This window comes from Nothobranchius furzeri, chromosome 3 (genome assembly GCF_043380555.1).
Source record: "Nothobranchius furzeri strain GRZ-AD chromosome 3, NfurGRZ-RIMD1, whole genome shotgun sequence".
NCBI classification, from domain to species: domain Eukaryota; kingdom Metazoa; phylum Chordata; class Actinopteri; order Cyprinodontiformes; family Nothobranchiidae; genus Nothobranchius; species Nothobranchius furzeri.
The window spans coordinates 70,764,455-70,791,445 of record NC_091743.1 but is presented as its reverse complement, the minus strand read 5'-3'; the positions used below and the strand labels follow the sequence as shown (position 1 = coordinate 70,791,445).

General features: G+C 43.9%; 1 protein-coding gene across 1 annotated transcript in view; it reads left to right on the top strand.

Moving 5' to 3' along the window:
• LOC107385024 (metabotropic glutamate receptor 4) overlaps positions 1-26,991 on the top strand; it is a 280,302-nt gene that overhangs the window by 45,496 nt on the left and 207,815 nt on the right. Inside the window, exon 3 of the mRNA XM_015958590.3 lies at positions 3,142-4,152. Within this exon, the coding sequence (XP_015814076.1) occupies positions 3,592-4,152 (561 nt within the window). The 5' untranslated portion in view covers positions 3,142-3,591. The remainder of the gene's footprint in view (positions 1-3,141; positions 4,153-26,991) is intronic.

Genomic DNA, 26,991 nt, shown 5'->3' with positions numbered 1-26,991 from the left:
CAGAAACATCAGACTTCTATCAGTCTCCCCACAGCCGCCCAGCATTCGTGGCGTGATGACCTTTAAACGACTCCTACTGTTTAACTGAAACCCGAGGGGGGTGTGGTGTAGCACCAAAGTGGTTTAACCAAAGAAAGTTGAGCAACGTTGTCTCTTTGAAATTCTTTTGATAATAATGTTATGAATTGGGTTGCAAAACCAAATCCCACGGCATCTGTGCTGGCTCCACTCGCTCGGATTCAAATCCAACTCACAAAGGAGATGGCCAAATAACTTGGAACAGGTTCTTTGTTGCATTGGAGACCAAAACAAAAGGCTGATGGTCAAAACGCACCAACAGATCCTTGACCAGCCAGCTGCTTCTCCTCCATGAGATGCTCGTGTGTTATTAGACTTCAAAGAAAGGCCAGCGTGGTTGTGGCCTTTGTGGCGATCAGTTGATTCACTGAGGGAACTGAAACGATGTTTAGATGAAGCCTGGCTTCTTTGTGACCGTGAGCTCACAGACGGATGGGGCGTAGATCAAGTCGAAAAATGTTAAATGAAAAAAGGAAAAGTTTCTAAACTTTTAGAAACTCTGTTGTGTAAATTTAGTTTTAAAAGTTTTTAAGTTGTGCTGGTGAGTACCGCTATCTCAAAGTATTCTGTAAAGTTTTATTACGTGACGTCAAAAGCCTAAAGGTGGCTGATAACTTTTTTGAGAGAGAGAGAGAGAGAGAGAGAGAGAGAGAGAGAGAGAGAGAGAGAGAGAGAGAGAGAGAGTGTGTGTGTGTGTGTGTGTGTGTGTGTGTGTGTGTGTGTGTGTGTGTGTGTGTGTGTGTGTGTGTGTGTGTGTGTGTGTGTGTGTGTGTGTGTGTGTGTGTGTGTGTGTGTGTGTGTGTGTGATTTAGATAAATTATAATAGTTCTAGGGTCCCCAATTGGCTTCTATCAGGTCAGGAGCTTGGACATCCGGAAGGGGCTTTGAGTAGAGCTGCTGCTCCTCCGGTGTCGACAGGTGAAGGGTTGCTCTATGTTCACTCAGCTCATAGCAGCAAGGGATTACCAAATCCTAAACCGTACAGAAAATGGATGGGATGGTTTTTATCTATGAAGTATTGACCAAGGCAGTGGAGACCCACATAACAGCACAAAACGATACACAAAAGCAAATGCTGTTCTATTCAATAAAACTTTGTGAAAGTCTTCTATGGATATAAATCTATAACTGGTTTACTTGTCTCCTGGACTCTGCAGCTGATTGACTTATGAGACTTAAACATGGCTATACTTTCACAAATGATGAGCTAATGTCTGACATGGTAGGAGATCTTAAGCTCTGATCTTAAACTTGCATTAAAGGCAACGAGCAACGCAAAGTCCTTTGAGGATCTTATGTTACTAGTGTGCACGTATCTGCTGCAGTTATTTGGGAGTGTCCTGTAGGATGTCCTCAAAAAGACTAAGAACTCCACACAGCTATTTAAGTATGGGATTCCTCTTTATCTTGTGGTATCATGTCATTTAACAAACAATGCACAGTTTTTGGTTTTATTTATCTATTGTCAATTAAAACTGTTAACACTATATATATATATATATATATATATATATATATATATATATATATATATATATATATATATATATATATATATATATATATATATATATATATATATATATATATATATATATATATATATATATATATATATATATATATATATATATATATAATTATAACCCCCTTGTGTACGATTTTTCCCTCTGGATTAAAAGCCTTAAAATTGATTATTGGGATTAGTAGTTTTATCTTAAAGGAACCACATCCAGTCCCACTCATGCTTTATGCCCTCTGTTGGAGGATCTACAGGTGGCAAGGGGCCACTTTTATTTCATTATTGTTGTTATTATGGGGTTATATATAATAAAAATACATTTCTACATAGGTTTTATATCAGTATTAATCAATAAATGGTTCAGTTTAAAAAGTTAATCTTAATTTATATTTTTTTCTGGCTTTAAATCAGGGGTGCCCAGCATGTTTTAGTAGTTTCTCTGCTCCAGCACACTTGATTCAGTTCAGCAGTCTCTGCAGACGCCTTTTGATTTCCTGCAGATTGAAATCAGGTGTTTCGCAGCAGGGAGACAACTAACACATGCTGGATACCGGCCTTCCAAGACCAGGATTGGCCACCACTGCTTTTAAGTATCATAATCAGGAAACAATGGAATTTAATGTACTGTAGTTAAATCATAGTAAAAAATCCCTTCATTTTTAGATCGTTTTGCTTTAGTGGCTTAGCTTATGCAGTTAAGTGCAGTGCACGCTTCCATGGTAGACCTGCCGGGGTTAAAAACATTCATTTCTCCCATTAAATCTTGTAATTCTCCAAACATATTACAAGATGGAGAAATTGAGCAAATATGCACATAACCATTCAGAAGCAAAGCAGACTTTGTTTAGATTTTTTTTCTTCTGTAAAAGCCACCTTGCATGTTTATTAGCTTCACATCGGTTTCAGACTCATTCCTCCCACTTTACTCCGGCTGTTGTTGCTGTACCTGTTCTTTTCTTTACTGCAAGCCTCAGACGTAGAGAAGCCTCGGAGACCCACGTACGGGTTCCATCTATCATAATATGTGTAAATCATTCTGCCTTTCATAAACACACATCCCTAGGAAATGCTGGAGTGGTCCATTTGGCAGAAAGAGATTTCAACTTTATCAGAAACTAATTCAGGCTATTGAACTTTCCTTTAAACCCAAAAAGACTTAATAATTTGACGGGTTTGAGGCAGAGATAATAATGTTTTGTATGCTTCTGCTGCTTCTCAAACCACAAAACAGTCACCTACTTCTTTTTAGTTTGCAACATGATGCAAGAGAAAGGAAGGCTGAAAGAACGTTGCAGCACTGTGATGATCTATGTCAAGGCTGATATGTGGAAACCAAATGTAACCAGATGTAGATGTCGCCAGGCTGCATAAAAGAAAATATTTGTGATGCATAAACGTCTTCTCCCTCTTCATAATGCTGCAGTTAAAAGGTTAAGCACGGAGAAAAACGCTATTGAAAATCTCATACCAATTCAAATTCCTTTGCCCTTTTCTGTTTTCTCTAAGCACTGTCTCACTTCCCTTCTCTTTTTCATCTTTAGTTCACTCTGAAGCCTGTGGACCTGAGACGGCCTGAGGGCTCTGACATACACCACCTCCCTGCCCAGGGGAACGGCGCAGATTAAAAACTTCTGATTGAGGTCGAGGGGAAAGAGACACAGAGAAGGAGGGAGAAAGAGGAAAAAAACCTGTCGTCCATCTTTGTTCTTCCTAATGTTCTAACTGAAAGATCTCTATAGGAAAGGAGACACAAAAGCAGCAGCCCACAACAGTGGTCAGATGATGGAGTGATGGAGTAAAGGAGGAGAAGAGGATTACGTCCTATGAAAGAACCAAACTCATATTTTACTCTAATTGAAGGCCGAGATAAGAGAGGAGAGACATGAGAGGAAACCTTTTCTCTGACAACTGCTTCAAGAGGCAATGCAATTAACCCTCTGGCCTTCATTAAATAATACCTGGCTTTTGTTGCTCTCTGATTGCCGGTGTGGATGTGTGCTCGGGCTGTGATCATGTTTCAGCCCGCAGCGCGTGCGCCGGATCGGACCGGCTGTCACGGAAACATCCGCACTTTGCTACTGCTGCTGCTTCTTTATGGCTCCCTCAAGGCCTCTCAGGCTGCCAAGCCCAAAGGGCCAGGACAAGCGCACTTGAACTCCATCCGCATTGACGGAGACATCTCCTTAGGTGGGCTATTCCCAGTGCATGCCAGGGGTCACGACGGGAAGCCTTGTGGGGAGCTGAAAAAGGAGAAGGGAATTCATAGACTAGAGGCGATGCTCTTTGCCCTTGACCGCATCAATAATGATAATAATCTTCTGCCGAACATCACTCTGGGAGCGCGGATCCTAGACACCTGTTCCAGGGACACTCACGCCTTGGAGCAGTCACTCACCTTCGTGCAGGCTCTGATTGAGAAGGATGGGACGGACGTCAAATGTCTCGGCGGGGGCCCGCCCATCATCACCAAACCCGAGAGAGTGGTGGGTGTGATTGGAGCTTCCTCCAGCTCCGTTTCCATCATGGTGGCCAACATCCTGCGCCTCTTTAAGGTAAGACATTAGCATCCTCGTTCCGTGTGGATTAAACAATATTAAAACAAGAGCAAAAGAGTGACTTCTGATGCGTTTGCTGTATTGATCCTGTTTTGTACACAATGTGTGTTTGAATGATTAATAAGTGAACAAGAACACACGCTGCTGATCATCTGTGTTGGTTTGCTGCCACACAATGGACGCTTCCGTAACTTTAGAGAGGAGATCCCGTTGTACATCTCATCAGTCTGACTGTTGCCCTGGAGGAGCTGGTTGCTTAGCAATCAGAGGTATTGCCTGTCACAATACCAGAGTGATTAATAAGAATCTAGATTTCACCCCCCCTAGCTAGTTTGCTGTTTACCTTCGCTCAGGACAGAAAGAAAATATGTTCCGTTCGTCGATGTTTGGACATTTGATGAATTATTTAACACATATTTTATTTGCTCTCCACTCAGCTATGGCGGATGTAATAGTTCTTTCTCCTTAACGGAAGGTGGGATTGCTATTTATCGGTTGGCTTACGACAAAATAACTCGCTCTTTTTTTTTTTCAACATCGACTGTCATGTATTTGCTGTGGTTTTATGGGCATCGTGTCTTTTGATACAAACATGGTTCAGCTCCTTGGAGTGGTGCTACAGATTACTTAACTCCGTCAGACTGGACGAGGGATTTGCCTTCATCTTGTGTCAGCATTCAGATTCGTCACTCATTTAGACTCGTAACTCATTTAGACTCGTAACTTGTAAATGTAGTGACAATCCTCATTCAGTGCGTTTACACGTGCATCAGAAAACTGAACTTTTGCCCCAAATAGACTGGTGTTTCTTTTAAATGCATGTAAGCACGTTAGTCTAGTTAGTTATAGTCTGCTGCAGACAAACTGGTTCTGTTGGTAAAGTTTGTTTAAAAATCAAGCTAGTTCATTGTTTAGTTCGTCATAAAATATTTTTAACTAAGTTCACTGATCCAAAAACGAACTAGTTCATAGTTGTTTATATATACATATATATATATATATATATATATATATATATATATATATATATATATATATATATATATATATATATATAATTTTTTTAATACCACGAGGAAAAACTGTTTGAATGGTTTTCATAAAAAGGCGAATTATCAATCAATCATGAACTAGGCTGAGATAGGAAACTTAGATGTACCTCAAATTCCAATATTCAGAGTGCTGTAATTACGTTAATTTACATCTAATTAAGGACCGTGAGACATTAGGATTGCATATCGAGTATGGAATCAATCTTACGGACCACTGAGTTTTTTAACCAGAAGATTGGATCTTTTTTATTGTAGGGATTTGTAACACTTTGTATTAACTGAGAGACAAGAGAAGAGAGAGAGAGTCCTTTAAACGTTTGATGATTTATTACTAAATAATTTAAACAATTTAAAAAAGACTAACTCTCTAACGATGGATGTATCTGGTATGAATGTGACGTGAGGTGGATGCTGTGTGTGAGTGATGTTATTATCAGAACTCTTGTATCCGGAGAAGCAAGTCTGAGTGAGGGATGATGTTTTGCTTCTAATTACGATCAGAGTTTTGACCGGAGTTTCATGAACACATGAGACGCCATAGTTGTCGCATCCACACATACCCTCAATGAGACTTCCGTACAGATCCGGAGTGCCAGGTCCACAGACCCTCCTTGGTACTGGAGCCGATGAAACAGCGTCGGCAGTACGACAAACCAGTCTTTGGATCGTCTCCAGGTAAAAAGCGACAGGTGGTTCACAGCATCAAAAGGGACCCTCCTTGGGTCAGTGAGCTCAGCTTTTATTCTGAAAGGAACCGTTGCTTGGTTGGTAAAATGCAACAGATTTTTCCAGCTTGTTGGTTCTCAGCTTAAAAAGGGAAGTACGGATGGCCGGTCTGATACTCCGCTTAGCATGCAGTGAACTCCAGTGAGATCTTGAGAACTGAACTAAGATGGCGTTGGAACTGGTTTTATTAATCTGGATGTTTTGAATTCTGGTCAAATCAAAGCTGGCAGAGTTATAAACACCACAGAGACTATGCCACGCTTGGGTCATAGAGAGCAACAATCAGCCCCAAATGATTTAGTAAAAAGGAAAGCAAATAAATAAATAAACGAATAGTTAAATATTACCGCTGTGACTGTGACTGGTGACCCGATTTATTCCAGTTAATTCAGCTTCCGTGTAGAAACGATGAGCTGGAACAACCCTCAAAGTCAGAGGATGTTCGTTCATAAACCAGTTCATGCATGCCAGAACGAACGTACTCACTTTAACATTCGTCAGGTAAAATATGAATGAGTTCACTTCATGTTCACAACAAAAAACGAATGAGTTCATGAACGATCGTTTAATGAACGTGTTCGGGCACAACACTTGTGCTGAAGAACCCAGATACACAGGTGGGAAAACCAAGCATCTACATGTAAACGGCTCAGTGGAGCTGATACCGGTAACTTCTGGGAGTGACGAGACCGATGAAGTGGTCCTCTGATAATTTCATCGCTGCAAAGTAACTTGTGTGGCACGTCAAACAGAATAGTATGTACCAGATAAACTTTACTGCAGCATTGGCCATTCCTTCGGCCATTGTGCACATCCTGTTTTAACTTCATCTGCTTCGCCATGTGTTTGTTTACTACTTGTGTTGATACACGGAGCCTAAGTCTCCTCCCTTTCCTGTTGGCTCATGGGTCCCCGGAAGAATGAAAAAATGAATGCACGTCAACGGGGCTAAAAACACTATTTTCTATTCTACTTTGCCTTTTGAGGCAAAAACTAACTCTGAGAAACTCTATTATTAGATTAGATCTGAATTTTTTAGAGATTAGAATCTGATTTTTATTCTCTCACCTAAAATCTTGAAGAGATTTGTTGTCATGTTTAAAAAAAGCACCTTATCGTGGTGGAGGAGTTTGAGTGCCCTAATGATCCTAGGAGCTATGTTGTCTGGGGCACTTAGTGCCCCTGGTAGGGCCTCCCATGACAAATTGGTCTTAGGTGAAGGGTGAGACAAAGAACGGTTCGAAGGATCTTTCATGGCGGTTAAAACGAAGAGTCGGAGTACCCGGCCCGGAGGGTTACCGGGGTCCCACCCTGGAGCCAGGCCTGGGGTTGGGGCCCGTGAGCGAGCGCCTGGTGGCCGGGCTTTCGCCCATGGGGCCCGGCCGGGCCCAGCCCGAACCGGATACATGGGCTCGTCCAACTGTGGACCCACCACCCGCAGGAGGAACATGAAGGGTCCGGTGCAATGTGAATCGGGTGGCAGACCAAGGCGGGAGCCTTGGCGGTCCAATCCCCGGACAAGAAAACTAGTTTTTGGGACATGGAACGTCACCTCGCTGGCGGGGAAGGAGCCGGAGCTTGTGGCAGAGGTTGAGCGGTACCGGCTAGATATAGTCGGACTCACCTCGACACATTGCATTGGCTCTGGAACCCGAGACCTGGAGAGGGGTTGGACACTCTACTTTGCTGGAGTTGCTCCGGGTGAGAGGCGGAGGGCTGGGGTTGGCTTTTTGTTAGCCCCGAGACTCTCTGCCTGTGTGTTGGGGTTTACCCCGGGGGACAAGAGGGTAGCTTCCTTGCGCCTTCGGGTCGGGGAACGGGTCCTGACTGTTGTTTGTGCTTATGGGCCAAATATCAGTTCAGAGTACCCACCCTTTTTGGAGTCCCTGGGACGAGTGCTAGATAGTGCTCCATCAGGGGACTCCATTGTCCTGCTGGGGGACTTCAATGCTCACGTGGGCAATGACAGCTTGAACTGGAGGGGTGTGATTGGGAGGAACGGCCCACCTAATCTGAACTCGAGCGGTGTTTTGTTATTGGACTTCTGTGCAAGCCGCAGTTTGGCCATAACGAACACCATGTTCGAACATAAGGATGCCCACCGGTACACTTGGTACCAGGGCAGCCTAGGTCACAGGTCGATGATAGATTTTGTAGTCGTATCATCTGACCTGCGGCCGTATGTTTTGGACACCCGAGTGAAGAGAGGGGCGGAGCTGTCAACTGATCACCACCTGGTGGTGAGTTGGATCAGATGGCAAGGGAACATGCCGCGTAGACCTGGCAGACCCAAACGCATAGTGAGGGTCTGCTGGGAACGCCTGGCAGAAGAACCTGTCAAGACGGTCTTCAACTCCCACCTCCAGCAGAGCTTTGACCACGTTCCGAGAGCAGTGGGGGACACTGAGTCCGAGTGGGCCTTGTTCCACTCTGCGATTGTCGAGGCGGCTGTTGCTAGCTGTGGTCGTAAGGTGGCCGGTGCCAGTCGTGGTGGCAACCCCCGTACCCGCTGGTGGACACCAGAGGTTCGGGGAGCCGTCAGGCTGAAGAAGGAGGCCTACAGGGCGTGGCTGGTCTGTGGGTCTCCGGAGGCAGCAGACAGGTACCGGATAGCCAAGCGGGGTGCAGCAGTGGCAGTTGCCGAGGCAAAATCTCGGGCGTGGGAGGAGTTTGGTGAGGCCATGGAGAAAGACTATCGATCGGCTCCAAAGAGGTTCTGGCAAACTGTCCGGCGCCTCAGGAGAGGAAGGCAGCAACTCGCTCACACTGTTTACAGTGGGGATGGGGAGCTGCTGACGTCAACTGAGGCTATAGTCGGACGGTGGAAGGAATACTTTGAGGAGCTCCTCAATCCCACCAATGCGCATTCCGAGGAGGAACCAGAGCTGGGAGGCCTGGGGATGGACTGTCCGATCTCGGTGGCAGAAGTTGCTGAGGTAGTCAAACAACTACACAGCGGCGGAGCCCCGGGGGCGGATGAGGTTCGTCCTGGGTATCTCAAGGCTATGGATGTTGTAGGGCTGTCATGGTTGACACGTCTCTACAACATTGCGTGGTCATCGGGGGCAGTTCCTAGGGAGTGGCAGACCGGGGTGGTGGTCCCCATCTTTAAGAAGGGTGACCTGAGGGTGTGTTCCAACTATAGGGGGATCACACTCCTCAGCCTCCCTGGAAAGGTCTACGCCAAGGTACTGGAGAGGAGGGTCCGATCGATAGTTGAATCTCAGATTGAGGAGGAGCAATGTGGTTTTCGTCCTGGCCGTGGAACTGTGGACCAGCTCTATACCCTTGCAAGGGTGATGGAGGGGGCATGGGAGTTTGCACAACCAATCCACATGTGCTTTGTGGATTTGGAGAAGGCTTATGACCGTGTCCCCAGGGGCACCCTGTGGGGGACGCTCCAGGAGTATGGGGTGGGTGGCTTTCTGTTAAGGGCCATTCAGTCCCTTTACCAGAGGAGCGTGAGTTTGGTCCGCATAGCCGGTAGTAAGTCGGACCTGTTCCCAGTGAGGGTTGGACTCCGCCAGGGCTGCCCTTTGTCACCGGTTCTGTTCATCACTTTTATGGACAGAATTTCTAGACGCAGCCGTGGTGTGGAGTGTGTCGAGTTTGGTGGCAGGAGAATCTCGTCTCTGCTTTTTGCGGATGATGTGGTCCTCCTAGCTTCATCCAGCTCTGACCTTCAGCTCTTGCTGGGTAGGTTCGCGGCCGAATGTGAAGCGGCTGGGATGAGGATCAGCACCTCCAAATCTGAGACCATGGTTCTCGACCGGAAAAGGGTGGCTTGCCACCTCCGGGTCGGGGGAGAGGTCCTACCTCAAGTGGAGGAGTTTAAGTATCTCGGGGTCTTGTTCACGAGTGAGGGTAGGAGGGATCGGGAGATCGACAGGCGGATTGGTTCGGCGTCTGCAGTGATGCGGACGCTGAGCCGATCTGTCGTGGGGAAGAGGGAGCTGAGCCAGAAAGCCAGGCTCTCGATTTACCGGTCGATCTACGTCCCAATCCTCACCTATGGTCATGAGCTTTGGGTAATGACCGAAAGAACGAGATCGCGGATACAAGCGGCCGAAATGAGTTTCCTCCGTAGGGTGGCCGGGCTCAGCCTTAGAGATAGGGTGAGGAGCTCGGACATTCGGGAGGGACTCGGAGTAGAACCGCTGCTCCTCCGGATCGAAAGGAGCCAGTTGAGGTGGTTTGGGCATCTGGTCAGGATGCCTCCTGGACGCCTCCCCGGGGAGGTGTTTCGGGCATGTCCTGCCGGCAGAAGGCCCCCGGGTCGACCCAGGACACGTTGGAGAGGTTACATCTCCAATCTGGTCCGGGAACGCCTTGGGGTCCTGCCGGAGGAGCTGGTGGACAAGGCCGGGGAGAGGACGGCCTGGAGCTCCCTAATTGGGATGCTGCCCCCGCGACCCGGACCCGGATAAGCGGAGGAAGACGAAGACGATTTTGTTTCTGAATTATGAAAAAATAGCAAAAAAAGTATGGATATTTTTTCAATGAGAAGCTGATTTTAGTGGAAAATCAATTAAAAGAAAACATAAATAGATCTAAAAAATATATTACTGGTGATTTTACTGTCATTCTGTTGTGGAAAACATTCAATGAAAACTCTGAAAAGCTGCTTAAACCTGCATTTTTTATTATTGTAGCCTATCTATATTATTAAATGATCAGAGCCACTACAGAAGGCCCAAAGAGCCTGAGTCATGTTGCGGTAACTTGAGAGGAACTGTGAAATAGTAAAGCTTTTGCTGTATGCTTGTTCATGTTGAATTCAAATGAAATTTACACAAGAAATATATGATGATAATAAGAATAATAATTTTATGTCTATGTAACAGCGATATTAGGGCAAAAATGCAGAATATACAGTTGTTTGTTTGTTTTCTCATTATATTGGAACTTCACGTTGTCCCACATTTGGCAAGTTGGGATCTGGTCACCCTACGCTGCAATAGTCTTTTATTTTGAAATGTACCTGCGGTTTTACACTGAAACTGAATATGATTTCCTGTCTGGCCGTATGTTGCGTACTGAGTGCTGCAAATTAAGGAGATGTCGCTCAGCATTTTCTCTGTTTTTCTAATCACAGAAGTCACAGAACACCTTTCCTAAAAGCTGAGTCAGTTTATAGAGATGCACAGAAAATGAGATGATTTTTGAGTACCCTCAGAGACAAATAAAGTTGTAATAAAAAGTCATTTTTAAAGAAAATGCGGGAATCTCATGCCTGCTGTGACTTTTGAAGACAGACACTTTTTTATATGTATGTCTGTTAGATGCTTTTTGGACTAAAATGTTTCTGCTTTGAATCTAATTCAGTTACTGTTGTAAAAACATAGCATGGCAAGCCGTTCCATATATGTAAATATATGGTATGTCCATGACCCATAGACAGTTAAATGTTTAAATGTTCTTCCACATTATTGGGCTTCTTTCTGACATATGTTTATTATATTATTACATGACTCTTTACAAGGATTTAAAACAAAGGGTGTAAAAAAACAGCATCTTAATGTTCTGCTTATAAAACAAGTAAATCAGGTCGTTTTTATAGCAGGTATTTATTTTTTTATGTTTTCTAGTAAAAGCTTCTCACTTTCTGTTTGAAAGTTTAGTGGCTCTGTTAGTGACAAGTAATCAAAAAAGTAAAGTTTTGGTTTTTATACAGAGATGCTATTACTGTAGATGTAAAAAGCTGCACATGAGGGATGCTCTTCAAGCGGACACACACACACGCACGCACGCACGCACGCACGCACGCACGCGCGCACACACACACACACACACACACACACACACACACACACACACACACACACACAGCTCTTATGAAAACATTTTCTGCCTGAAAGTATCAGCCCACTCAAACAGAAACAGTATAGATTTTAGTGCCTAGAAATTGCAGCTTTTCCTAATATCGATATAGCATCTAATACAAACTGATTTATCTTCTACATTCCTCTGTGATCGCCTCCATCTGGAGCAATGCTGACTGCTGGTGGATTATTGGTCATCTATGATTGGACCAGGTGCCCTTTTGTTGAATTGATTGGGTTAATTATCAGGTTATATGTGTGTTTAGGTGAATACAACCAATAAAATGTGAGATGAAAGTAAAAGACTGTGGGAGTTTGGTTTAGGAGGCTCTCAGATGTGCTTTTCTGCAGTGCAACTAAACAGAAGTAAAGAATACGAGTATTTGTCACGGCTTCATGTATGGTGGGCGGATGTTGAATAAAACAAACCTAAACAGCTTTGTATTGATTAAAATGTTTAAACAGTTTATAAAGAAACAAAATTACATCTGATCAACTAAATAAAGCTAATTTCTCAGGGTTTCGTTTTACTTTTAAAATAAAAAACTAATATATTTGTGCACTGTCTCTGTTGCGTGACAAGTTATGCTAAATTGAATGCATTTATTTTCATTAACCCAACATAATAATCTTATACTGATGCAGAAATCAGGACAAATGAATGATGTTTGATGATGGTGGAACCACTCACCTTCTGTACATTGCTGCTCTACCAGCTGAAGGTTTGGGAGCACATCCGTGGGTGCAGAGGTAACGTGCCGTGGGATTTCTTCCCAGAGAGGCCAGCACTTATAGAATCAAGAAAATACAGGAGCGTTGGGGCAATGCTGGTTTCTCCGCGGTCCTCTAAGCCACCCCTTCTTCACATCTTCTCTGAAGTTGAGAATGAAATGCCCCATCAGCTTTTGTCATGTGCAACTATAAAGGAGAAAACAGCGGAGACTCTATGAGGATGCAGCTTTTTATTTCTACAGCTTGCAGAGCAGCTGTGATGACTTACCACTTGATTTGTTTTTTTTGTGTGTTTTTTAAAGTTTCTGATATGAATAAAAATAAGTCATTTTTTGCAAACTTTCTGCAATCAGTCAGATTGCAGAAAGTTAATATTAAAGGCACACTTGGCAGCTTTGCTTGCTTTTAGCACCCCCTAGTGTTCTTTATTGATTCTCTGTGGTTAAACCGAAAATGAAACGTACCTCCTCACTGCGCATTTGTCTTTTAACACCTTAAAGGGGCATTATGGAAGTTTGACAGCCAAAACATGTATAGAAATAATAAATTTCTTCTTCATACATTCTCCTGCAATGCCCTGGTCCTGTAGAATAAGCCCTGGCATTTTTACTGTGATTGCCTGTTTTTCTGTAAAATCACAGAAAAAGAGAGATGCTCGGGTCGAGCAGGCTGCTTCATGCGCGTTCACGCTCAGGCATAGCCCGTAGCTTTTGCTATCAGTAGCTTTAGCAGCAGAGAGTGAGGTAGTGCCAACTCAGCGACTTTGTCGCTATTCCTAACGCCTAGTGATGAACCTAGCTACATTTCTGAGGACCCTTAGCTACTTTCCTCTAGATATTTCCTGCAAATTAGCAACAAAATAGCCATTTTCGCTCCAAACCGTTTTTTGAACGTTGTTTCAGCTGTCATCTAGCATATAAAAGTTACAGATACAAAAGACGTTATTGATGTCGGACTCCCGTGCTGAAGATCCGGGTTCGATTCTTGATGTGAACGTTATTTATGTAGAGTTTATTTTTTACATTAATGGTATTTTTTTACAGTAAGATGTCCAAATTTTTATTTGAGACTCGCCGAACAGCTTTGACTTCACAGATAAAAAAAAGATGTGGGTTCAACTTTCATTTTGGAACAATTTTTCAAGCAAGGGAAGGGAATGATCTGAGCATGCAGGACTGACCCATCTTAAACCTTTGTCTGCTGTGCTGAAGAGAAAGGTACAGAACCAAATTATTTAATTAATTAGCTGCACGTTCTCCTGTCCTCTGGGCCACACACACACACACACACACACACACACACACACACACACACACACACACACACACACACACACACACACACACACACACACTATCTCAGCTGTTATTTTCGTTAAGGAGTGTGCACGTACAGCATGCGCGCCTCATGCACGAGCCTACTATTGAAGCTGCCGTTACGCTTTTGGCCTGAGGGGGCAATCGCGAGCATAAAAATTCAAAACTCCGTAAAGTCCCTGTAAGCTCTCAGCTGAAATTTCTCTCAGCCTTCCTTAGTGTTTACAGGAGTAATTCATCACTAAATTAAACAAGATCAACTTTGTTCATCATCTAAAACATGCAGGAAACATGCAGAAAGACAACTGCAGCTCCAGGCATGCCAGCGAAGTTTTTTCTAAGTCCAACAGGTGTTGGCTTGCCACACTGATATTGCAAGTGTGATTTTCTGACCACAGAGGGTAGTGGGGTCTGAGTGGCATTTCATCATGCCTGTAAGGGGTAATTTTAGCACATACTGGCTCAAGAAAATGATTTAAAAAATCAAAAAGTTGCATAGTATCCCACTAAAATCAAAATCATAGTTAGGTCCATGTGTCACAGCTTTGATGAAGATATTTAGCTTCTTTTAATCCAAGAATGGAAGAAAATCTACTGGTTCCTCACGGCGAGTCTCATTCTGAAATAGCACATGGCAAAATAAACACTATGTGAACATTAAAATGAATAAAACGGCTTTCTGGTAATGGAGCCCACAATAGCTCAATACAGTAAAAAAATAAATAAAATAAAAACACAGCCCATCGTGTTCTTTGGTATGTTTATTTTCATTATAAAACAAGCAGAAACCCATTCACGCTGTCAGTGTGAGGCAAGTTAATAAAACATCATAATAATAAATAAAGTTAGACTTGCTTGGGTGAAAAGAGAGAGGTCATTTCAATGTAAAACACATAAAACTGACATTAATACCAAATAAAGACTGAAAAAAAACCCCACAACAATTATGGGATGAAGAAGAGTAAAACCCCCACAAAACCCAAAGACCATTAGAGCAAGTCCACCCATCAGTTTAAGGATCTGAGGAGACAGATGTGAGGCTTTTACTTATGTTTGTTTACGTTTTAGTTAATCTAATACTCCACGGGAACAGCCTGCAGTCTATTACTTTATGAGCTCTGAGATTCAAAAGTGTTACAAACCTCGTGGGGTGTATCCTCCTTGTAGAGGACTCCTAGCAGTGTGGTGTTAGTGGTAAATGTGTTTCATACAGTCGGAAGGAAACATAAACGGTTAAAAAAGCCCTTCATGAGCTCTAGATCTGCCTTCCTTTTATTAATCTGAGCTTGCATGAACACACACACACACACACACACACACGCACACACACACACACACACACACACACACACACACACACACACACACACACACACACACACACACACACACACACACACACACACACACACACACACACACACACACACACACAGGTAGGGTTGCGGTAATGAGCCTCTCCTGCAGAGCGTTCCTGATCCCACTCTCACACGGAAACCTCCAATCTTTTGTCAGTAACACTGGGCCTGTTCCTTCTTCATTAATGCATACAAGCATTGTCCTTGCCTTTTAAATTCAAAATTCTCTCCTCACTGTATGCATTAACACTCTGTTCTTCTTTTATTTAAGCATCGTCTGAATGGAATAGCTTCATTAAACTGTATTTGGGGTTGTTTCTAAAAATACCCTTGCAAGTACAGCATTGTTTCTGGAAATGCCTTCATCCACACAAACACACCACAAAATACCGAGGCATGTCTGGTCTGTGCTTGATGCTGTAGAGGTCGGGCATGCACATTAAGCTCACATGATCGATGCAAAGTGTAAACTCAAGAGGAAGGAGAGAATAAGATATACTGAGTGTGCATGGAGTCATAGGTCAGGTTAGAGGGGCTGTGGTGTTGTTTTCAAAAGATTACATCTCAGCTGTCAACGTGAGAAAGCAAGTGTCACAATTGTGCCACACTGGAAACTAAATAGTATATAGTTGCAAGGATCTTAAAGCACAATTACTGTGAAGATGCAGGACTGAAATGATTTTAAAAACTTTGCGTGGCTGTGGAACATCACTTCTGTGTGACTGCTGAAGATCAACAAGCATCCCTGATTAGTCAGCGCATTGAGTAACATTGGTCATAAACTACCAACGACCTTTAGGAAGAATTTTCTGAAAAATGTTCATGAGTGTTCTTCGGATCCTTGTGTGATACAAAGGGCCTTGCTCTCATCCTGCTGGATGTTAAGCTTGTTGAAAAACGTAGAGGCAAATTTTCTCCCAAACAAGGGGAAATCGGGAATTCTTGTCGATTCAGATCTTGTGAGTGTAAAAACAAACAAATGTGCTGTGTGAAACTAAGCTGACCCATTAGACATAAAACAGAATCTGACTTTCCTGCCATGAGACAAAAGTCATAAAAAATGCTAAGAAATAGAGATAAATGCAAACATAAGGACTGTAAGAAAATGTAAAATATTCACACACGTTTCTATCAAATTTTGCTCCCCCAAAATAGCTGCTACTCACCAAATGACCAGCTTTATGTGGTTCTTTCCTCCTGTGGGAAGTTTGTTGAACTTACAGCCCTTTATCCTCAGTTTTCTCCGTGTCTGGTTCCATGACGTCACTTTCGTGAAGCGCATTTGTAGACCTGGACTTATTTTCAAACAAAACCTAAAAGAACGTTTCCCCCTGATCGAGAATAAGCACGTTCTTGGTATCAAAATGCTTCTTTAAAATTCACAGACATCATATGTGAAATCCATGGCACAGAACAAGTGGAATTAGAAAATAGCGTTTTGGTCCCGTTGACTTGCATTCATTTTTTCGTTCTTCCAGGAACCCGTGGTGCAGTAGGCTCCCTATTTCTAATATAAATTAGCCATTAATGGCTTTTGGTGCATCTTTAATTCTAAATGAAAAATTAGCACATTTGTGTCAGAATAACATTCCCATACTCACCAACACCCATAGCCCGATGAGATCTGGGCTGTATGTCCGAGCGATGAGATTTCCTGTGACAGTTCCACTCAGTGTGGTTTCTGAATCAGGTTATTGTCATTAAACATTCTCACCAGCTAATCAATCAAATCTCACTCTAATTGAAAAACAGTCACTGTAAGAAAATAAATAAAAAGGAGAGAGCTTCTGACCCGAGGTAAAGTAGGCTGGTTGGTTACACAGATTAAACACTAAACCCATAATGGAGAGTGGTGTGTGCTCGTTTAGGTGGGGCCTTGAGTTATGGCTATCCAGGGATCCATAGGTCAGACTGATGCCAGATGGTCCTCCTAGCCCTGATGGACCTGCTGATGGTCTGGAAGGTTCTTACCTTTACAGCCTTCTCATATTGCGTCATCTTCATCAGCAAGACATCCGTTGCTGCACAGTGTGGAGAGCAGGATGGCTACCGGCTCTGCAGCTACACATTAATGTTTGCTTTAAATTGAGCCAGTGCATGCACACGAGAACCCCCCTAGCATACTGATGAAGGTGAGTAGAGACTTCAGCATGAGTGAACACACTGTCACACACAAAGTACACAAAAAATGGCAGTGTTAAAACACACACCTAGTTAGAGAGCAAATGCCTCATGCAAAGAAGCATCCGCTTACGAAAAGTAATCAGGCACATTTGTGTGTAGACTTCCCTCAACCAGCAGCAGCAGCCACCTTGGAGGAGTTGGCAGGTTTACAGTAAAGTGTTTTCTTAGCTCACAGCTGCATACAGATGTGATCTAAAGCAGCTTGATGAATATTTTACTTCAGCCGTATGCATTGCTAACGCACCGACCTGCAGCTGCAGCTCAAGACTATTTTTGTTTTTTTGAGAAGTGGGAGCTGCTGTGTAAAGCATTTGGGGAAAAGATAATTTGTGATCACAGACAAGATATGTCAGATGAATCCATTATTCATTTGCCTTGCAGATGTGCTCCTAAGTTGACACACATCACCTATGATGCAGATTACACCACCCGTTTAGCTCAGCGGGCGGTTCTGAAAAGGATTTCCTTTTCATCTCGAGCATAACAAAAGCCCGGCTCTTGTTCGCTGAGAAGAAAAACATGTTCTCATGAATTTCATCTTTTTTTAGTTCTGGGCTGCACAGCAGTTGCACTAAAGAAAGGCAGTGACCCAAGATTAAGAAGCTCAGAGCATTCTACCCTTTAATGCTCGCTGGAAATCATTTTGTTGCCTCGTTGTTCTGACAATGCAGTTTACTGCTGCACTGAACAAAGCATCTAACATCCACCCAATGGCCAGTTTCAGTGGTAAAGGGACCAAAATAGAGAACGAAATGACACATTCTGTGGAAATAAAATGTTTTTTTTTTCATGCAAGAACACACATGACCTTCAGCAGTCCACTACTTATCTCTGGGGCAGCAGTAGCTCAGGTAGTAGAGCGTGTCATCCCATGATCGGAGGGTCATGGGTTCAGTTCCAGCTCCTGCCAGGGATATTCTGCTGTTGTGTCCTTGGGCAAGACACTTCATCCAACTTGCCTGTGTTGGTTGTGGTCAGAGAGGCCAACAGCGGCAAATGGCAGCCTCACCTCTGTCAGACCACGCCAGGGCAGCTGTGGCTACAAAAGTAGCTTACCATCACTAGCAGTGTGTGAAAGTGTCTGTTATTATTATTATCACAGGCTCTTGTTTCCAAATTTTGCACCAAAGCATCAGAAGCTCACCCAAAGATGTATTTTCTTAATGTGTCATACTCTGTCTGACTCTGCAACGTTGATGTTTTATCTCCACAAATAGCACAATCCTGAAGGAGTTTTGTTGTGTTGTAGAGTTGCTAGTGCTAACAGTTAGCTTCTACTAACTGAGGCGTTCTCTGCTGTTTCCTGGGTGCTAAACCAACAACAGCCTCCCTCGTTGTGAGTCAAGATGGGTGAGTCCATGAATGTTAAGTGACAGTGTGACGTAGATCCGTCAGGGTTTTCTAATCCTAGAGTTTCACCGTCTATTTCCTATCAGAAGCTAATGCTGGAGGTAGGTGTAGGAGACTATTTTCATGTTCAGCCTGCATGAAATACTCAGAGTGACCGATTGTAATCACAAAAAAATCATAAAAAAAAACATTTTTTTAGTGAACCACACCTTTAAGCTAACAAGTGCATGGATGTGAACACAAAAAGAACAAGGCAGGAAACATTTTCACCTGCCTTTCCATGATGGCTGAAAACTAAAACAGAAAATTACACGAGAAAGAGAGCTGCGAAAGACTTGTGAACTCACAAAATGGGCCTTGCAGCTGCAATTAGTGCTTTGTCGTAATTTAGTCCCAAATCCAAACCGGCTCCTGTAATTCCTTCGTCTTGCTTTTTATTTTGATTCGCAGTCAGTATGATTATTGTGGTCACCAAGAAGAATTAGGATCAAGGTTAAGTAGTTTTCAAGATTCTTTTCACGAAATACTTGCTGTTACCATTCATTTACATTTTTTATGTTAAGCTAAAGCTAACGAAATAATGCCAGATTAGTAGAATGGTTGGGCTGGTTACAAAATGCTTTGTCCCACTTATCTAACTCTAGGGAATATGGCAGCCAACTAAATTTCATTTAAGGTGGACTATTTCTTTAATATAATGCTAATTCAGTCTGAAAGGTTTCGTGTTTGCATTCATTTACTGAGCAGATGCTTTTATCCAAAGCAACCTGAACTCAACATGGATGGAGAAAACGCACACATGCATGCATGGAACATTCAAACTCCACACATTAGGGCTGCAATTGGGATTTGAACCAGCAACCTTCGTGCTGCAAGGCAACAGTACTATCAGCTTTACTACCATGTAGTCTTTTGTTTGCTTTTATCCAAGATTTTCTTTTCCCTTTTCACTATCATGACTTATTTTAAGTGAGTGCTGGAACAGAGAAAAAAAATCAAATATAACTTGAATTACATAACACAATGTGAGGTAGAAGCTATCGTGTTAATCTGATTCAGAGTAAGCTTGACCAGCAGAAACTACTCACACAGAAACACGTAAAGAGAATGACTGATATCATTGCCAGCTGACTGTAAGTTTTGCGATCCCCCTCAGTGAGCGAGACGATCCATTCTGCAGCTGCGTTGTGGTCGAAGTTCCCCTGAATCCCAAAAGGTGCTCACCATCTGCTCTGCTGGAGCCTCTTTTAGCATGTTAATGATGATTTCCCCCCAGTCGATCTTCTGCTCCTGACTATGTGCATCTTTGCTTCAAACCATTTTAGTAAAGTAGGTTAACGTTCAGCTTGTCTGATCAACTAATGTGCCAAAAACCCACATACTTATTTTTTATTGCTGGTGGAAAATCACTGAGCAGTTTCAGAGCTAATAGATGATGTAGAGAGAACAAACATCTCTGATCAAAGTACACTACCATTTTAACAAAAAGACTAACAAACATCAAATTAGTGCTAAAATGACAGTAAGAGCTAATTAGCTCATTGATGAAACATCAACTCCAGCTAGCCACTGGGAGTGCTTCGTTTGTGTTTGCTCTACATTCTCATGTCTGGCTACAGAGCTTTGTCACACTTCTGTATTTCATTTTTCACTGAGAACTGAAGTGTAGCAACTATTCTAGATATGACTAAAGTATGGCATTCGTGGTGCACATCAGTGTTTGAAACAAAAAACATCCATGTCGTAAGTTCCACCAATGAACACAGAACAGAAGCCTCATTCATAAAGCTTGTCTAAGTGACTTTCCATGCAAAGGTTGTGATTCACACTGAAAAAAAACTGCACACAGACCTGGCGTGAGTTCATTTTTGAAATGGGAAACCTGGCAACACAATATGTGCTAAAACTTCCCTTTACAGGGTTAATGAAAGCCCCCCCCCCCCCCCCCTGGAGGAAGGATACCCCATTTCAACTTGCCCTGCAGTCTCACAAAGTCACGCTTTGCAAAAATCCATGTTTACACCACAGGATGAATGAGCTATACCTGGTTAGCATTTATTCTAATGTGTTTATCATGGTGGACCCTCAGAAGAAATAAAGAAACCATGTTTTAGATTGAGAAAACAGCTGCTGTGATTGATTACTGATGAATCGCTCTGGTAGAAATTAATGAAGGCTGAGGAGACATTTCAGCAGTTAAGGTGTTAAAATAAAGAATGCATAGTGAGGAAAGTTTGTTTCATTTTTTTACGACAGCGAATTAAAATGGACACTAGGGGGTGCTAAAAGCAAGCCAAAACTGCAACTTTTTCCTTTGATCAAACTATAAATTGAAACTGCACCACAGCGAACCCGGGGCAGAGGTGCAGCTGTCGGGGTTTCATACCAGCGGGGATTAGCCAACGAGTGGGCTGATATTCGTTTGATATAAAAAAAATCCCTGCCTAAAGCCCTTTTGGGTTAAATTAAATATTCCCTTTAGATCTGGAATATCTCAGTGATCCCTGTGCACCATGCTGCTTTTATTGATAGTGTCAATGATTATTAAAACCTTAGACTTCATCAGACCACTTCTGTTATGTTTCTACCTTTTGTGTGTCACCACGGTCCCACTGTTGCAGCAGTGCGGTGCCGCCCAAAGGCAAGAAAACATTTCTACGAGCCTATGTCACGCCCCAGAGCCTGGATTTCCATCTCGGTTGGCATGGTTATCCATGAAATTCTGCATATGCAGAGTTATTCATGCACAATGTTCATAACGTAGTTTGCATTTTCCATTTCAGGCAGAAAGTGGGTGTAGGAGGCAGGATGTGATCCAGGCACACCTGAGAACATTTCTAGGACAGGTGTGATGTAAAAAGCAGAAACTGCATGCAGATGTGTGTACGCAGAGTTTTATAGGTCAGAAAATTAGTTTGCACAAGTGATTTTATTTTTGTTGAGCTTAAGTAGGGCTTTAGTTAGGATTCTATGCAAAGCTTCATAAATGAGGCCCCTGAACTGTAAACGAACATGGGCAATACAACTAGAAGCAATAACAAATGACTAAATAAATAACTACAATTGAGCATTCAGAGTTACTTTTCAACAAGTGAATGGGTCATAACGACATCACGTCAAACGCACCCCCAGGTATAAGATCACACTGTATGGTGGTGACATTAATGATGACTTCAAACTTGGGATCAGTAGTTTAACAGATTAACTGCTGCCATCTTAAAATATCCCCAATCTTAAAAAATACCACAGCAATCTATGTGAACATTATTTTATAAGCCTTTACATGGCTGTTCATTATTATGACATACCTCCTGGAAGGACCCCCCAGACCATAGCAGTGAGAAATTCTGCTGTTTGTGCAGCAAATAACAAACATTAAGTCAAAAATCAGTATAAAGGTTCATGAAAGAAAGTTTACACGAAGTTGGCTAGGAAGAGTAATTGTGAAAATGGAAAACACACAGCTATCCTTTAGGTCGAAGCTAAGGCAAACCAACAGTCCCTCCTCTAACCATGTTTTCTGTGTGTTTTGGCACCATTTTGGTTCCATGTGATCACATTAAAAGAAAATATTTCAAGTTCATTTATTCAATTTTTATCATGGGACTTTGAATTCATGTACTAAAGGTTGGCATAAAATGGGACAAAGATGCTTTGAAATTTATTTTTTTGGTGAAACAATTTTTTCTCTAAAAATGAATGGAATAATTTGAATTTCTGTTATGAAAAACTAATAAATTGATCTGCTTCATTTGAATGAATTATTATTGTGGCCTCGATAAGCTTCTGAAAGAATTTATTTACATCCAGTGTTACATTAATGTTGTACCAAGATCTTGCATTGATGATGGTAGAGTCTGACCGCTGCACAAAGCCTTCTCCAGCACATCCCAAAGATTCTCAACAGGGTTAAGGTCTGGGCGCTGGGGCCAAGCCATGTGTGAAAACTGGTCCCTGAACCACTCTTTCACTATCGGAGCCCGATGAATCCTGGCTTTGTCATCTTGGAATATGGCCGTGCCATCAGAGAAGATGAAATAATCTGGTCATTCAGTATATTCAGGTAGTCAGCTGATCTCATTCTTGGAGCCCATCCTGCTGCTGAACCTAGACCTGACCAACTGCAGCAACTCCAGACCATAACACTGCCCCCACAGGCTTGTACAGTAGGCACCAAGCATGATAGGTGCATCACTTCATCTCCCTCTCTTCTTACCCTGATGGACCATCACTCTGGAACAGGGTCTATCTGGACTCATCAGACCAGTTTTTAATGAAGCGTTGACAGTTCTGAACCCAGTTTTAGTCGTTTCTGAAATCTCCTTAGATGTTCTCTCTGCTTGATGCCGATGATCTGACCCTTGTGTCTTTCCACGTGACCTGCCATAGAACAAGTTTGCCAGAGCGTATATTTACATTTTTACATGCTGTGGTGCCATGTTTTGGAGTATTTCAACTTTCTATACATCAGTACAACCTTTACATTCTAAATTTTTAATAAAATAAATGTAAAATATTCATAGCACTAAATATTTTACTAAAAAATGCAAGTATCTATACAGAAATTGAAAATCGTTTTTTGTTTTTACACATATTTTTCATTATACAGAAATGCCAAAGCTTTATCCCTCAAAATTGTCAATGGAAAAAAGTTTCACACAATCCTTTCAAACAACCACAAATTTATTTGAAGTGCTTCCATAAAAGAGTTTCTGAGATACACTCATTCATATAAACTGTAACAAAAACGAAAACATAAATAATAATAATCTGCAGGAGTCTAACATAATAATGTTGAAAATTTGTAGCTAATTTTTCAGTAGTATATAGTTTTACTTTTCTCTCACTAATAATAATAACAATTATAAAGAATATTGCATGAATTTATACATGAGGAAACTGAAAGTGAAACCTAAACATCACCCGGTGCTGTAAAGGCGTCAACTGCTTCGAGGAGGGAGGATGTACCATTTGTCGGGTCCATGAGTCATCAAAATGTTCGGAGTGGTGTGTGTGTGTGTGTGTGTGTGTGTGTGTGTGTGTGTGTGTGTGTGTGTGTGTGTGTCAGAAGTTTGTAGTGGGTATGTGATGTGTGTAGGATGTGTTTGTCTAAATGTATTGCGAAAAAGCACAAGAAAAAGCCGAAAGACTAGGACTACAAAGAACTAAAATTTGCAGGAAAATGACATCAAAGCAGGTGATTGGGTGAGTGATAATCATCTGACAGTTCACATTGACAACGTCCATCCATCCATCTATCCATTTTTATCCGCTTATCCGGAGTTGGATCGTGGGGGCAGTAGCCTAAGTCGAGAGGCCCGGACTTCCCTCTCCCCAGCCACTTGGGCCAGCTCCTCCAGGGGAATCCCAAGGCGTTCCCTGGCCAGGTGAGAGACATAGTCCCTCCAACGTGTCCTGGGTCTACCTTTAGGCCTCCTCCCGGTTGGACGTGCCCGGAAAACCTCACCAGGGAGGCACCCAGGAGGCATCCTGACCAGATGCCTGAGCCACCTCAACTGGCTCCTCTCGATGTGGAGGAGCAGCGGGTCTACTCCGAGCCCCTCCCGGATGACCGAGCTTCTCACCCTATCTCTAAGGGAGAGCCCAGCCACTCTTCGGAGAAAACTCATTTCGGCCGCTTGTATCCGCAATCTCTTTTTTTCGGTCACTACCCAAAACTCATGACCATAGGTGAGGGTAGGAACGTAGATCGACCGGTAAATCAAGAGCTTCGCCTTCTGATTCAGCTCTCTCTTCACCACGACAGACCGGTAAAACGCCCACATTACTGCAGATGCAGCACCAATCTGCCTATCGATCTGACACTCCAGTTTTCCCTCACTCGTGAACAAGACCCCGAGATACTTAAACTCCTCCACTTGGGGCAGGACCTCATCCCTGACCTGGAGAAGGCATTCTACCCTTTTCCGAATCAAGACCATGATCTCAGATTTAGCGGAGCTGATTCTCATCCCAGCTGCTTCACACTCGGCTGCTAACTGCTCCAGCGAAAGCTGAATATCACATTCTGATGAAGCCAACACGACCACATCATCTGCAAAAAGCAGAGACCTGATCCTCAGGCCACCAAAACGGTTGCCCTCCACACCTTGGCTGCACCTAGAAATCCTGTCCATAAAGGTAATGAACAGAATCTGTGACAAAGGGCAGTCTTGACGGAGTCCATCTCTCACTGGGAACAAGCCCGACTTACTGCCGGCAATGCGGATCAAGCTCTGACACCGGTCATACAGGGACCTAACAGCCCGTATCAGAGGGCCTGGCACCCCATATTCCCGGAGTACCCCCCACAGGGGCCCCCGAGGGATGCGGTCAAACACCTTCTCCAAATCCACAAAACACATGTAGACTGGTTGGGCAAATTCCCACGCACCCTCCAGGATCCCCCTAAGGGTTCAGAGCTGGTCCAGCGTTTCACGGCCAGGACAAAAACCACATTGCTCCTCCTGAATGAGGTTCAAATATCCGATGGACCTTCCTCTCCAGAACCCCTGAATAGACCTTACCAGGAAGGCTCAGGAGTGTGATCCCTCTGTAGTTGGAACACACCCTGTGGTCCCCCTTTTTAAATAAGGGAACCACCACCCCGGTCTGCCAGTCCAGTTGGACTGCCCCCGATGTCCACGCAATATTGCAGAGCCGCGTCAGCCAACGCAGCCCCACAACATAAAACTCCGGGCGGATCTCATCCACCCCCGGAGCCTTGCCCCAGAGGAGCCTTTTAACCACCTCAGTGACCTCAGCAACAGAGATTTGAGAGGCCAATCCAAAGTCCCCAGACTCTGCTTCCTCACTGGAAGACGTGTCAGTGGGATTGAGGAGGTCTTCGAAGTATTCTGCCCACCGATCCATAATGTCCTGGGTAGAGGTCAGCAGCACACCGTCCCCACTATAGACAGTGTTGGTAGCGCACTGCTTTCCCCCCTGAGGTGCCGGATGGTGGACCTGAATCTCCTCAAAGCCGTATGGAAGTCTTGCTCCATGGTCTCACTGAACTCCTCCCATGCCCGGGTTTTTGCCTCAGCGACCACCCGAGCCACGTTCCGCTTGGACTGCCGGTACCCGTCAGCTGCCTCTGGAGTCCCACAGGCCAAAAAGACCTGATAGGACTCTTTCTTCAGCATGACGGCATCCCTAACCGCCGGTGTCCACCTGCGGGTTCGGGGGTTGCCACCACGACAGGCACCGACGATCCTGCGACCACAGCTCCAGTTGGCCGCCTCAACAATGGAGGCACGGAACAGGGTCCATTCAGACTCAGTGTCCCCTGCCTCCCCCGGAACATTTTAGAAGTTCTGCTGGAGGTGGGAATTGAAGCTCTTTCTGACAGGAGACTGCCAGACGTTTCCAGCAGACCCTTGCGAAACGTTTGGGCCTGCCAGGTCTGACCAGCATCCTCCCCCACCGTCTGAGCCAACTCACCACCAGGTAGTGGTCAGTTGACAGCTCCGCCCCTCTCTTCACCCGAGTGTACAAGACATGCGGCCGCAGGTCAGATGAAACAACAACAAAGTCGATCATCGAGCTGCGGCCTAAGGTATCCTGATGCCAAGAGCACATATGGACACCTTTACGTCTGAACATGATGTTCCTCATGGACAATCCATGACTGGCACAGAAGTCCAATAACAAAACACCACTCGAATTCAGATCAGGAGGGCCGTTCCTCCCAACCACACCTCTCCAGGTCTCACTGTCGTTGCCCACGTGAGCGTTAAAGTCCCCCAGCAGAACGAGGGAGTCACCGGAAGGAGCGCTCACTAGCACCCCCTCCAAGGTCTCCAAAAAGGGTGGGTAGTCTGAACTTTAGTTTGGTGGATAAGCACAGACCACAGTCAGAACCCGTCCCCCCACACGTAGGCGGAGGGAGGCTACCCTCTCATTCACCGGGGTAAACCCCAACGTACAGGCACCAAGATGGGGGGCAACAAGTATGCCCACCCCTGCTCGGCGCCTCTCAGTGGGAGCAACTCCAGAGTGGTAGAAAGTCCAACCCCTCTCGAGGAAACTGGTTCCAGAGCCAGAGCCATGCGTTGAGGTGAGTCTGACTATATCTAGTGGGAACCTCTCAACCTGACACACCAACTCAGGCTCCTTCCCCACCAGAGAGGTGACATTCCATGTGCCAAGAACCAGCTTCTGTAGCCGAAAATCAGACCGCCAATGTCCCCACCCTCGACTACCACCCGTCACACACTGCACCTGACCTCTTTGGCCCCTCCCACAAGTGGTGAGCCCATGGGAAGCTGTTGACAACGTGACAACGTTTGTTCTA